The sequence below is a fragment of the Podarcis vaucheri genome (genome assembly GCF_965113315.1).
Source record: "Podarcis vaucheri genome assembly, chromosome: 5".
Taxonomy (NCBI): Eukaryota; Metazoa; Chordata; class Lepidosauria; order Squamata; family Lacertidae; genus Podarcis; species Podarcis vaucheri.
In genome coordinates this window covers 52,747,084-52,762,527 of record NC_138763.1, presented here as the reverse complement: position 1 = coordinate 52,762,527, position 15,444 = coordinate 52,747,084, and the positions used below count along the sequence as shown (strand labels likewise).

At 39.8% G+C, this 15,444-nt stretch overlaps 1 protein-coding gene across 3 annotated transcripts in view; it reads right to left on the bottom strand.

Annotated features, from left to right (window-relative positions):
• ATRNL1 (attractin like 1) overlaps window positions 1-15,444 on the bottom strand; it is a 524,570-nt gene that overhangs the window by 448,226 nt on the left and 60,900 nt on the right. For all 3 annotated transcript variants that reach the window (XM_082222558.1, XM_082222560.1, XM_082222559.1), the window contains exons 4-7: window positions 14,809-14,937; window positions 11,053-11,261; window positions 1,098-1,272; window positions 330-417 (exon numbers count right to left, since the gene is read on the bottom strand). In XM_082222558.1, the coding sequence (XP_082078684.1) occupies window positions 330-417; window positions 1,098-1,272; window positions 11,053-11,261; window positions 14,809-14,937 (601 nt within the window). The remainder of the gene's footprint in view (window positions 1-329; window positions 418-1,097; window positions 1,273-11,052; window positions 11,262-14,808; window positions 14,938-15,444) is intronic.

Sequence of the window (15,444 nt, the reverse complement as noted above, 5' to 3'; positions counted from 1 at the left end):
GCTCAGCTCACAGGCTGAAGGCAGGCAGCAACAGTTTGGGACATAAAAGCTTAATTCATAACCTAAGGTTTGCTTTCGTCTGGTTTTTACAAATGGTGATTTACGGCAAAATAGGATAAAATAATCCTTTACTCAGAATTCTGAAGTGTGTAGGAAACTACCAAAAAGAATAGGACATTCAAAGAATGAACTGACAAGACCACATAGACCAAAAAGATCAATTGTCCGTAAAGAATGGAGTTTAAAGCATGGTTATGAAATAACTTCAATAAAGGTGTTCAAAAGCTCAGAAATTTATAAAGTTAAATATTACCCTAGATGAGCCAAACCTGATATAAAGCAATAGTGTGTCCATATCTCTGAAGAGGTCCTTTCGATACCGGTACTACATTCCAGATGCTGCTTTCCAAATTATAACTGAAAAGGGTAAAAATAAATATATATAAATAAATAAATGTGTCAACCAAGGGAATTCTAAGTCTATAAATTTTGGAAACAAAATTATTATTTTCAGTTTAGTCATCATAACTATATAATTTGGGAATTAATTGTTATAATTGGGCTATTATTGGGGTTATATTTGAAAACTAATTTTAAAATATTAAAAATACAGATGTATTCTAATCATAAGATGGTATTTTGAATTCTATGAGCCACTTGATCGGCTATATTTCACTTCATTTAACTCTAAGAATATTACTAAGGTGAAATAATGAACTATAATTCAAGAGGACAATAACCAGAGACTGGGGTGAATGGAACTTAATTCTCTTTGTATAAAACAGATAATACAAGTAGCGAAAGTGTTCTCACAGTAGTTTTCTTTTCAACAGACAATGTCTTCATCTCGATTCCTAGTCTATTTGAAAGTTATCAGTGTGAAAACCATAATATGTATGCTAGAACATACTCCCTCTTTTTCCTGAGCAGCAAAACGTCCAGGGGTAATGCTACAAAGTTTAGAATCCTTTGGACAAGACAGCCCTAAAGTTTAGGTTGATTTACACTAGTGTGGGTGATGTATAGGGTAAATGCTATTTATTAAGTAACAATAAATTCACACAAAACAGTAATGAAAGGCCAAGGAAATTACTTACTTTAATATCATTTGGAATGTGCTGTAGTTAAATGCATATCCCCCAATCACCCACATAAACTTTCCATGTAGAACTGCTTTATGTGAAGCTCGGCTTACAGATGGACTAAATGGCTTCACATTAGGTAGAATCCAGTATGACTCCGTTGAAGGAACATTCAAAGAACAATCAGGACCTGTGTATTAAAAAAAAATATATGAGGAGAAATAGTTACACCTGAGCTATACAGCCTCCTAGGCAAGTGTTAAAATTATGTGAAGGTTAGATGGAAAAACTATGCTGACAAAAGCAACGTTCATTGTAGAAAGTACTCTACAGATTCACTGAAGAACCATCCATACAAAAGTAAAATACTGTAAAATGGTTTTAGTAGTTGGGTAGAGAGGGAAGAGAGATAAATAATGTAAATAGATAAAGATAAGTGGACAGTCATTGCAGAAAGCCGTATGATTTTTAAACAAAGGTTTACATAGGACCAGACTTTTAGGAATATAGTAGTGTGAAGTTTATATGCTTTCTTAAAAAATAGGTTAGGTATGATGGCAAGCAAAAATGAAACAGTCCCATTTATTTAGGGGGGGGTTTCCAGCAAAATACTTCTTTTTCAATGTCTTTGGGCATATTAGTCTTTGTTCTAAAAGAAAATCTGAACATACTTTAAAAGATTTGGCTATAAACTAAAATTCATTAGCTTGCTGAGAATTGAACAGAAACTTTGGTATAACTTGTGGTGACACATTTGAAATTACTTCAATACACTTGCTACTCATTTAGATTAAATAATAATAATAATAATAATAATAATAATAGATGAAATCTGACATTACACTATTAAAACGGTTCTGCCCGCCAAACACTATCCTATCCTAAGACCATTACAAGTTGAATGGATCTGCCTTTGACATTCAATTCAGTTTATAATCTTATATCATACCTATATTTCTACTTTAATAAAGGATAGTGAATAGAGCAAATCTTCATCTCATCAGAACCCTAAACACAATCTAAGTTCTTCAATCAGATTTAAGACTACTATGAGTTATAGCTGTCACATTTCAGCAACACCAAGCATTTTATTTATTTAAAGTTCCTGAGCTATACACACAACCAACAGTTACATGAATCAACATGTAAGCGATTATTCTTAACAGACTGATTACATTCTTTGGTTTACAAATTATATCCTGGTTTTTAAAACTGCAAGTTGTCCCCTTATTTTTTTTTATATGTTTAAAACCAAATGTATATTAGTTTTAACTTATGGAAGGGGTATTTTTGGAAAAACAGTGACACCAAGTGGTAAAATATATACAAAGCACTGAAACATACCAAGTTAAATAAGCACGTTTTTACTTTTTTGTGTAACAAATTTTAAATAAGCAAGCCATAAAAATATTCAAGACACACATAGTGCCAGTGTCTGATACTACTTTGACATGGCATACAACATTTAGAGTAATTGTGAAAAATATTGAACTTTATCTGAAAAAAGCGAAATCATGTTTTGTGTGGGGAAAATTCACTGAAATATGTGTGAATTAAAATATATGAAGTAGAGTAAAAGGTTGTGTACACAACAGGGTGTTAATATGTGCATGGGTTACATAGATCCAGTTTTTCCATGTGTGTTTTTGTTCACTTTTATTCACACATGAGCTCTTTCAATTAAAATCTATCTCAGTATTTCCCATTCACAGATCCAAGCAGGCAGTGCTTAATGAGATGCATTTACACTGTGTGATGTAGTCCCATCCCTCAATTACTATTACTATTTCCATGACCTCTGGAAGTTCAGGAAACCTGAAGTCTGTTGTGGGTATGCAAACAGGATTTGTTTACCTATACACGCAAACTTTTTTTTAAAGGCCCATGGAATAGCACAATTATGAACTATCACCACAGTTAAATTTTCAATTATGTTTCATAGTAGACAAAAGGGCTGATTTAAAAATAAAAACAAAAACTGAAATACATGAAATTTACACACAGAAACATACATACACCATGCCTGACCACACCAGGTAGAGAGCCAGCAGCTCATCAAGAAATGCCTTGCCAAGGACAAAGAATGTTGAGGTAGATAGAGGAACAACAGATCTCCTGACTCTTCCCCCGCCCAACGTAAAAAGTCATTGTGTTGGTTGGAGAATAACCATACATGGCCAAGGCACAGGGGGGAAGAGCAACTGCAGGTGGGATTATAGAAAGTGTTTTTTCTTTTTCTTGCCCCTTTTCCTTTCCTGCCTACTATTAGCTGTGAGGGCTAGTTCTATTTTTATTTTAATGCAGCCATTTTCAACAAGAGCAGGTCTGCACAGTTGTTTTAAAAAAATTAACAATGATGAGAAATTGCATCCAGCAACAACCAGGGACACTGGACACTATGTTCTTTCATTTGAGCGGAAGAAAACGGAATAGCTAGGCTGTGCTCAGGCATGGAGCAAGCAGAACTGGGAGTTGTAGTGAAAGATAGCACCCATGAAAACATTGGCCTATATGTAACAAAACAAAACACAGTGTGATTTAATGCATCCACACTCCACCAATAAAAAAAAAACAAATTTAAAGGGGGGAAAGTGTAGGCTGCCAGAGGGCCTTCTCGGTGGTGGCGCCTGCCCTGTGGAACGCCCTCCCATCAGATGTCAAGGAAATAGGCAGCTCTGTTTAGGGAAGTTTTTAATGTTTGATGTTTTATTCTGTTGGGAGCCACCCAGATGGTCGGGGTATAAATAATATATTATTATAATATTATTATTACTTGAATGGAGATGACACAAAAAAAGGAAAGCCCATGAACCCATGGGGTGCACTGAATCCACTTTAAACTGCTCCCTGGAAAAGACCCTGATGTTGGGAAAGATTGAGGGCTCAAGGAGAAGGGGACGACAGAGGACGAGATGGTTGGACAGTGTTCTCGAAGCTACCAGCATGAGTTTGACCAAACTGTGGGAGGCAGTGGAAGACAGGAGTGCCTGGCATGCTCTGGTCCATGGGGTCACGAAGAGTCGGACACGACTGAACGACTAAACAACAACAACAAAGTGTGTGCATCCCAAAACTTAAATGGAAATAGATATTGTAATTGGTTAGAATGAGAGGTATTTTCTGTAAAAGAGTTGTTCATGGTGCACTAGGAATTTATTCACCACTGTTACACTGCTGCAATATCACTAACTCCTGTAGTGTCTGCAGCCTCACATAGTGGACAGCATAAAGGCAAAATGAGCAGAGTTAAGTTGTACAGACTGCCCAGATGCAAACTGTGCATCTGGTTGGCTCCACCATGTTTTTTACTGACACCAGTGTATAGTTTGGCCCCAGATAATCAACTAACTCTTTAGCAATTGTTATCCATTTTTAAAAATCATTTATGTGTTGTATTTTAAAGAACAATATATTTGGTACTGCCAGAAAACCCATTGGCTGTACAAGAGTAACAGTATTATTAAGTAACATATGTGTCAGGCATTTATGAACAGCTTGGCTTTTCATTTCCTGGAGCCTGTACATCTGTGTGATGCAGCTGATTGCACCTTTAACTGCAATAGTTTTAATCTACATGTGCTTGCTGCTCTCTCTTGAGTTTTAGGGCATGCCCTCTATGTCCTGGAGGGTGATTAAGCAACAGGTATTTCTTGGTGGCTGGCATCATTAGGATAAAACACCAGAGATTTCTGCTGTGTGTCATGTGTTAGAAGGATAAACTCCTTAAAGGCTCTACCATGCTGCTGATTGTTCTCATGCTGGAAAACGCCTAGCTGGGATCAAAACAATCATATAGCTAGTTCTATGTGCCCAAGAAAGTCCCTGGGTGCACCTAAATAATTTGCTTGGATCCTTGGTTTCTCTACATGTGTAGCTACAGAAATGAGCAGGCTTTTGTATTAAGTGAATTGTTACATTAGTTGGACACCTCATGGGAAATGCCTAGAAGCCATTCAAAAACCTACATCAAAAACCTACATCAACAAAAAAGCCTAAAAGAGGCTGCTAAAATTATTTCAGGATTATTTTACCTGATGTTTTCCTAGCACATGTATAACTTCTGTTCTTGATGAAGCAATTTTGAGTGCTGCAAGCATAACTCTTGTTCAAATACCGGACAACAAATATAGTTTAGAGAGAACAATAGGGCAAATAAGAACTAAAGGATGAAAGGGAAAAGAGAAAAGATGATTTCCTTCCATTCTCCCACTAAATGTCACTTACCTTCAGAATGTGAGCACTTTGAACTGAATATGTCACCATGTCCACTTATAGCTGAAGGTGAAACAAACAACAGATCTGCTTTCTTTGAAATTCACCTACAGGTAAAGACTGACAAGTGGGAGCTGTAGGCAATCTGACTTTTACAAGCTGGCTTTTTGTTACTTCACACTTTCCTGTAGATGCTAGAAATGTGGTGTCTTATGAAGTTTTCCAGAAACAGATTTAGCCATTTGACCCCTAGTTCTACACTTCTTTGGGAGGAAAGACTGTGTTTGAGAAATCTTTCATTTGATATCTCAGCTATGCCTCTGCAGAAACAGAAAGCTATCCACATAAAATCTAAGCTCACTATTAACATACTTTTATATATACTTTTGTAGCATAGTTTCAACAAACGGTGTATCAATAAACTGCTATAGTTTTTCCAGTTTTTTCTTCCCTAGCAGGGGGAAAAACCAGAGGAGTCGGTACTGATGTAGTGTGTTACAGCAGTGGTTCCCAATTAGCTAAGTAATATAACCCCCCTGTTTTTCAAAAGCCATGCCATGGACCCTCCAATTTTGAAACTTTCAATATCTCTTATGATAGATTTAGTTATATGAATGGTGCCACGGACCTCCTGGGTGCATTATGTGGACTCCTTGGGTCCACGGATCCCAGTTGGGAACCACTGTGTTATCGAGCATCAGACTAGGACATGTTGTAAAGGTGAAGGGACCCCTGACCATTAGGTCCAGTCGTGGCCGACTCTGGGGTTGCGGCGCTCATCTCACTTTATTGGCCGAGGGAGCCAGCGTACAGCTTCCGGGTCATGTGGCCAGCATGACTAAGCCACTTCTGGCGAACCAGAGCAGTGCACGGAAACGCCGTTTACCTTCCCGCCAGATCGGTACCTATTTATCTACTTGCATTTTGACGTGCTTTCGAACTACTAGGTAGGCAGGAGCAGGGACCGAGCAACGGGGCTCACCCCGTCGTGGGGGTCCGAACCGCCGACCTTCTGATCGGCAAGTCCTAGGCTCTGTGGTTTAACCCACAGAGCCACCCACATGTCATACCAGGGATTAAATCCCCACACAGCCCCACAAATCCCCACACAGCCATGAAACTCACTGTGTGAGATTTGGCCAGTCACCATCTCTTAGCCTAATATACTACTTAACAGGGTTGTTGTGAGGCTAAAATGAGGACGAGAATCATGTATACCATCTTGGCTCCTTGAAAGAAAGGTGGGTAGTGAGGAGGAGGAGGAGGAGGAGGAGGAGGAGGAGGAGGAGGAGGATGTCAACATTGTGGATCATGATGCTGGCAAATATATATTTGAGATTTATACTAAAGAATTGCTTTACACCAGAGACTATATAAGCAATGCATACATCTTGTAATAGATTTTCAAACATAAACTGAAACCATAGTAGTATTTTGCTAATATGAAGTTTGTAAATTAACTTCATTATACCAAATAAGAAAATATCAAAAACAGGAATAAATAATACTTTATTTTTATTGTAAACCTTGTCAAACTACCAAAATAGCCACTGATCTATTTAGTTCCAATGGCAAAATCACGAGAGAGCATGTTCACTACATGCTCTAATCCAGTCATGTCAATGGGGGGGGGGGAGTGATGCTCTTGAGAATAACACTGCAGTAGCGCAAAACAGCCATAACGAACCTGACCCATGTGCTAAGCTGAACCTATCACCTTTGACAATTTTTACTGTCTTGACTTTGTGGGGGGGTTTTCTGCTGTTCTGGTTTTGTTTAATAATTTAATTTTATTAATTCCATTGTTTTGTTTTGTTTTCTATAAACTGCTGTGATAAATTATATACTGCTTGTCCTTCTGATGTGTCATCCAAAATAAATAATTCCTAGAGACTTCAGCCTGACTCCTAAGTTACTCTTTCTATTCACATAGTAGGAAGTGTTTTCTGCCAACTTCCTTCTCCTTTGGGGACATAAGAAGCTGCCTTATACCAAACTAAAACACTGGTTCAACTACAGCATCAGCTTTACTAACTCTTCCCATACAAGTCATTACTTTTTGAATCTGAGCACAGAGTACTACATTTAAAACAACCAGTGTCTGAAGTTAAAAATTAGTTACCCTGGTGTCATACATAACTTCAGAGACCATTAGAGCTAAGAATGCATATAGCTATATAGGTGTGTGTCTGTGTTAAAAGTAATTTTCACGTTCCAGTACTTTGGACAGCTCCTTATCTTCACAGGCCAACTAAAGAACGGTGAGATGAATGTAAAAGGAGATCCCCTCAGCTGTGTCACAATTTCATGCCAGGGATGGGAAATATTTTTCCTTCCAAGAACCAGAAAGAATGGCTCCATGGGCCACTTCAAAGCAGCATACTGTCAGCACAAATTAGTTGATAAATACAGATAGCAAACCTGGCTTTTGCTATTTGTAGGTGAGATTTGAATTCAAACTACACCTGCAAATGGACATTTTTCCTCTGGTGAATAGCAAAACTGTTTGCAAAGGAAAAGTGTCCAATTGCAGAAGCAGTCAGAATCCCAACTATGCCTGAAAACGGACTGATTTAATGGAGGTAGTTAGTGTCGTGAGCAAGCCCTGCTTACCAAGGAAAAATCAGGAGAGTACTTTAAGGACCCCTGTGTTTACCAGCCCTAAAACTGAAATTATGTATGCTATCAGCTGTAAGGCAGGTAGTTGTGCTTTGGTGAAAATGACCTACTTTGGTCTGTGAGGCCAGAGGTTTCTGACCACTATTTTATTTTATGATAACACAGGGCCTGAAAAAGCAGAATTCTTAATACATGCAGATTTCTAGTCAATCACAACATCATTTCCTATACAATCACAATCCAATAAAATTTGAATATTCCAATGAAACATTAGCACTTGACCCTACAGCAGTTCTTGAATCTAGAGCCTAGGGAATAGCAGATAGAGTCTGTACACCCATCACAAAACTCAGTACAAAAGAAGGGAGCTACAGATGACACACCTAATAGCTTGTAGTCTTTGTAAATCGCCTAGCTCCAAAGTTGACATTATGGTTACTATGGGTGTAGTGGTGCTCTTAAGGACATTCCTGCTCAGACTTCCCATAGGCATCCAGTTAACCACAGGAAGAAAAGGATTCTAGACTAGAATGGCCTAGACCAGCAAGCTTTTATAATGTCGCTCTGGTATCTGCAAAGCCTCTGAGCTCCACTTCCCACCCCCACCATCCACTACTCCCTTTGTCTTGAGGATGGTTACTTTTCCCCCCTTGGAAAATATATAGATCTGAAGGGAGGAGTTGGAAGAACACCACTCTTGCCCACATCCTTTTTCAGCTCTGTGTGCTTTTCAAGGTTCAGATCAGCAGTTCAGATCTGAAATGTACACAAAAATTGACATGGATATTGCTAGCGCAAAATTGGAAAACCCCTAATATCCCAACTGTTAGAGAATGGCAAATTAAATTATGCGAGTATATAGAATTAGCAAAGATGACACACAAAAAAATCAGGCATCAAAAAAGTGTAACATTTATTAACGATTGGAACAAATTCATAACATACATAGAAGCACATTTAGGAAATATTAAAATCACAGTAGGTGTAACATAAAGCCTGTGACGTATAGATGAAGGTTGTAAAATGATACCGCAGAAAGGTACTGTAGTCACATAGCCCAAAGCCGAGATGGAGGGAAGTCAAGCATTGTTACGTTATGAATGGATGTTGGTTTGTTTCTCGTTTGTTTGTTTTCTTTGTTTGATGTGTTGCTTAGTCTTTTTTCTTTATTTTACTGTGTTGTTCGCTTGTATGTTTTTGTTCCCCCACCCTGGATGTTTTTGTTTCAAAAAAGAACTTAATAAAAAAAAATTGACCTGCGAGCAGCTGGAAGGAAGGGGGAGAAATCTGAGAGAGGGAGGGAGTATAGATAGTATTGTCCCGTTGCTTACTCCCAGAATACCAAATGTACCCAAGGGTCAAAAAAAGAAAAGAAAAGGAGAAAAGATTGACAATATGTGGTATTAATTATGGTCAATCTACTATATGAAGTGGATATAATTTTATGTCTGAGTTGCTCCTATGGAATTCAGAGACAGTAGTAGGGAAAGCACTACAAATACTTGAGTGCAAGTATTTGGATTTCTTATCCACAAGCTTTTTGCTGTTTTTTTGAGTACAGATAGGGGAAGACATGCAGAGGATGGCTGAAAAGCAAAAGGCTACATTTCTTTCTATTCTTTCTTTATATCCCATCTTTAGTATTGCTATTCTAATGCATGTTGGATATAGTAAGCTAGGGATTACTAAGTATCTATACAAAACCCTTGAAAGGACAATATTACAGTGAATACTGAGCTACCATATCAGAAATATTTTTTGCTTTTAAATGAACTTTTTAGAAGGTGCCTGAATACTAATTTTATTTTCTTTCATAATTCTGTTTACTATACTAGATGCTCATTCCAAAGTATCCACCAGATGTCACAATTGCTCAGAAAAACACAGTACAGTACTAAATATTCTCTTTATACCCTGCACTAAAAGGTTTATTACCAAGCCCAGATAGCAATTCAGCACCTTCACAGCTTCACCTGATACAGCTGACAAGGAGACTAATGACACCCATCTCCAGATGCCCCAATGACCTCACCCAGCAACTTCATATTGATGTTAAAGAACCTGAAGGATAAGATGGAACTCTGCAGGAACTCAAAAACTCAAAGTCTACTGGCTGAAGCAGAAATCCCCCAACACTTCTTTTTGAAACCATCCCTACAGGTAACAAGTGGAACCACTGTATCACCGTGGCTTCCAACCCAGACCTACAAGGCAAGCCTAACAAGGTATCATGCTTGAGAACATCCAAAGTTATACATCAAGCTTTCCAAACACCAACCTAAACCCAGAATGAATTCAGTCTAGATAATCTATTTCATCCAAGCACACCTAGCTAGATAGCTGCCACTCTCTTGAGCACCGCACTCAGAAATGAAATATTTGTGATTGTAACAACTAACATTCAATCTTCGAGATCAAGTGAGAGGTCTTAAGAGATGGTTTCCCAACCACTACCTTCATATCATTTCAACATCAAAATATTAGCTCCTAACATTGGAGTTAAGTAGGTTCACCTGTCAAATGCAGCTACTGCTCCACAGCCTGGGAGCTTCTGCTTACCATGACATATCCTGACTGTTCATAGTTACACATAAACTCAGGCTTCAAACAGTATAAAAGAGTCCAAGAGATAATGGCTAAGGCATTATCCATGTAAATAAAATATGGCTGAAGGACACCTGTCAATTAAGTGATACTCTATGGTAGGGAATTTGCATAAACATGCTCAATGAGTAAATGACCCTAATTATGTGGGGAGAGAGTGCACGTTAAAAGCCACTGGTGTGTTTATTAGTTTGAAGAAAAAACAGAAAACTGGTGTACTTAATATATTCCAAAGGTGCCATTAAAATAGTTGCCTATAAAATAGAAGGTGTCCCAGGTTAAAGTAAGTTGGATTGCTCAAGCAACAAGCTGTAGGAAATCTATTTAAATGTTTAACCTGATCCATCTTGAGGCTAAGGGACAAGTCCTTAATCCAGAGGCTCTTGCTTTATTTGAATGACAGAGGATGAATAAGATGTCATTCTGAGTTCTCGCCTAAGTGCAGGTAGCAATAATTTGGAAAATAAATAAATAATGGGCGCTCTGGACATTTCAAGTAGGGCAGCAGCTTTCAGGAAAGATTTTTCCAACTCACCTTGCCAGCTGTCATTGCACACACAGAGTTTCTCTCCAGTCAAATCACAGTAGCCATGATCCGGACTTCCACAATTAGCTTTACAGTAAGGAATATCACAGGATTCTCCCTTCCAGTATTTGTCACATTCACAATACACCTGGCTTGGAATGGAGCTACTAGTTGTACACTTTCCATGCCCTGAGCAATTATTGGGACATGAATTTATTCTGTAATAAAGAAGATCAGAAGAAAGGAAATGGAGAAATGACACGCTGATTTTCAGGCCTTTATTTATACTTTAATATAATTGGGGGGGGGGGGAATCATTTCATGAAAGAGATAAGAAAATGGTTTCTAGCTGTAACCTTCAAACTTCTTACATCAGTGTTATCTCACGGAAGTCAAATGGAGCTATCTGATGAGCCATTCAAACGGCAAAATCAGAATTAGAAACAAATTATACTATGATAAGCAAAATATCAAGAGGTCATTCAAGAGGTTATGTTTTTATATTTCCAGTCTAGTATCTTATTATACTGTTATAAAGTTAGACCTAGAGGGGCAAATCTGAATAAGCAAGTGGCAAGCCAAGAAAACAATGGACGCAAAATACACTTTTCTTTCAGCTGAAAACGAACATGACATGGATTTCAGCTTCATTGCAAGTGAAACAATTATTTGCAGTATTTTTCTTTTGATAGTTTCCATGCAGGAAATTTATAATATTCAATGAGTTCTTAATGTCATAACATTTTAATGCTAGCCTTACACTATCCCTCAAAATATGATTATTATATTTATTGATCAAGGAATGAAAGGGATAAAATAATGTATGTGTAATGTGCAAAGAGCCAGACTATTAATATCTTACTAATATGAGTAATCTTCTCGGTTTGGTAAAAAGAACAAATCTATTACAAGACCAGGGCTGCATATAGATTTCAGGGACACTTTCAAGCCTGAGCCTATATTAATAGACCTCAAAGGCCAATCCCAGCACAACGTAGCCTGTAAAGACCAAAGCTTGCTCCTCAGTCCCTCCAATCTGTCTCTAGGATGCAGGAATTTAGCTAAGTTTTACTTCTGTTTGTCTTTAATTATCTACCTGCTTCTTATTTATTTTATTTACTGAATTGGTACACTGCCCTTCTCAGGTGGTTCACAAGATAAAAACACAAAATACATGAACAAAACAATAGCATCCCCCCAGCAACACATTTAGAAGGGTATAGGATGTTAATCAGGCAAAGGCCTGGTTAAAGAGAAATGTTTTTGCCTGGTGCCTCAAGGCACCTGATGAACTTCCCTGGGCAGAGCATTCCACAAATGGGAAGCCACTGCAGAAAGGGCCTGATCTCATGTTGCTGCCCTCCAGACCTCTCATGGAGGAGCCATATATAGAAGGGCCTCAGATGATGATTGCAGGGTTCAGGTAGGTTCATATGGAGAGAGGTGGTCCTTAAGGTATTTTGATCCTGAGCCATTTAAGGCTTTATAGCTTAAAACCAGCACTTTGGCTGCCAATTATTTTCTGGGCCAAATTCAATGTAGTAGGCATAATATCCTCAAATTGTCTTACCCTGGTGAGCAACCTGGCATCAAATTTTGCATCAGCTGAAATTTCCAAACCATCTTCAGGTGCAGCCCTACGTTGCTTCTGACCCTTCAGAACGTTGTTTGCCTTCTCTGAAATCCAATTTCTGGCTGTTTGGGATCATGTTTTTGTCTCTGGACCACTTGGGATGACAGCCAACTCCCCTGGGTCCTAAAACTCCACTTCTTAGAGCCTGGCCTCACTGATGTATTTTTACAAGGTGGTAACACTTGACGAGCAGGATACTACCAAGCACTTAATATTTTTACCACAGATTGATAAAATTATCCTAAGAACTTGATAGGATGGTGCAGATAACTGGTTTACCAAGAATTTACCCACACACTATACTATAGTACAGTGGTGCCTCGCAAGACGAAATTAATTCGTTCCGCAAGTTTTTTCTTCTTGCGAGTTTTTCGTCTTGCGAAGCACGGTTTCCCATAGGAATGCATTGAAAATCAATTAATGCGTTCCTATGGAAACCGCTTGCCAGGCTGGCGGTGCGGAGAAGGGCTTTTCTCCCCACCGCAAGCCTTCAGGACAGGTACAGGAACAGAGGGGAAGGGGCGCAGCGCTTCTCCTCTGTTCCCGGGGCTTGCGGTGGGAGGAGGGTTTTTCCTCCCCACCGCCAACATTCAGAACAGCATTCTGAATGTTGGCGGTGGGAAGGAAAACCCTCCTCCCACCGCAAGTCTTCAGGACAGCCATCCGAAGGCTGGCGTGGGGAGAAGGGCTTTCCGCCCCACCGCCAGCCTTTGGAGGAGCCTTCCGAAGGCTGGTGCGGGAAGAAGGGCTTTCCGCCCCACCGCCAGCCTTCGGAGGAGCCTTCCGAAGGCTGGCGCGGGGAGAAGGGCTTTTCTCCCCACCGCCAGCCTTCGGAGGAGCCTTCCGAAGGCTGGTGCGGGGAGAAGGGCTTTCCGCCCCACCGCCAGCCTTCAGAGGAGCCTTCCGAAGGTTGGCTCGGGGAGAAGGGCTTTTCTCCCCACCGCCAGCCTTCGGTGGAGCCTTCCGAAGGCTGGCTCGGGGAGAAGGGCTTTCCGCCCCACCGCCAGCCTTCGGAGGAGCCTTCCGAAGGTTGGCTCGGGGAGAAGGGCTTTTCTCCCCACCGCCAGCCTTCGGAGGAGCCTTCCGAAGGCTGGCTCGGGGCGAAGGGCTTTTCTCCCCACCGTCAGCCTTCGGAGCATCCTTCCGAAGCCTGGCAGCGGGAGGAGGTCTCTCCGCCCCACCGCCAGCCTTCGGAGGAGGTCCGAGGACAGTGGGGAAAACGCGCTGCGCTTCCCCGCTGTCCCAGAGATTTCCCTATGGGCTTTCGTCTTGCGAAGGAAGCCCATAGGGAAATTCGTTTTGCGAAGCGCCTCCAAAACGGAAAACCCTTTCGTCTAGCGGGTTTTCCGTCTTGCGAGGCGTTCGTCTTGCGGGGCACCACTGTATAGTAGAATTTACCTCAGACATAGTCAAACTCGGCCCTCCAGCTGTTTTGGGACTACAACTCACATCTAACAGGACCAGTGGTCAGGGATGATGGGAATTGTAGTCTCAAAACATCTGGAGGGCCAAGTTTGCCTATACCCGATTTACCCCCTTGGTAAACAGCATCAGCTAAAGTCAGTGTAGTAGTTCTAACCTGTTTTCCTATGAGATGCTTAGGGAGACTGGCATGGATAAGTTGCTACACCTGGCAATGTATTTCCCTTGCAGACAGATGTAAAGAGGTCACTCACATTAACCTCCTAGCACTGTGCTGGGTGTAGCATACCTTCACAACCCTAGGCCAACGGACCCACTCCAAGAGCCATTCCAGCCAAGCTGTCTTATCTACTCAAGGTCTACAAACATTACTAATATACAATGTCTTGACCTGATTTGTTCATATCATATTAGAATCCTTTTGTTCTACCTGATTTAATTTGTTCCACAATAAATTATGACACAGCCTCATAAATCATCAACTCAGACATGGAAGAACACAATATTTATACTAATTGTTGTTCCTGAAAGAACCTTTCTGATTGCATTTCTTCTCATGAGCATCTTTATATGAATTTGTATGAATTCTAACCCATTCTTTGCCAAACTCCCAATTTGCATAAGACGTCTTCAAATATCGTAAGCCCCAAAACTTATCTACTAAGAGAAACATATCTCTGCTGATTAATAAACAACAAAATGATACTTACGAGTAAAAAATATTAAATCCTGTCAGATTATAAGCAGCATCACTAAAAAAGTGTAGCAATGCATATCCTGATGTAGTAACAACTTCAGGTACAGTTTCATTTCCACGTACTTCAGGAACTATAAGACCACTGCAAAAGATTAAACATGAAAAGGTTAACGTAACAAGTAACATCACGAATAAAAAAATAAGAATTTGAATAATTCAGTAGGTGCTCAGTACAATTTGGAAACATTCCAGAATTTCATTCCATTGCCCTGATTGAAGCAGAGTGTAAAAAATACAGAAATTCATGCATTCTTAATGGGACTGTGTCTTTTTTCTTAATTAAAAGAGCCTGTCTCAGATTTCTATGCACTGCAATTTAAATACTATATTAGGAAAATTCTTCAAAACATTTCAAAAAATACTAGTTTGTAAAATAGCTATTGGTGTGAAAAGATTGCATGATAAATTAAAGTACCGTATTTTTTGCCCTATAGGACGCACTTTTTCCCCTCCAAAAATGAAGGGGAAATGTGTGTGCGTCCTATGGGGCGAATGCAGGCTTTCGCTGAAGCCTGGAGAGTGAGAGGGGTCGGTGCGCACCGACCCCTCTTACTCTCCAGGCTTCAGGAAGCTATCCGCAAGCCTTGCA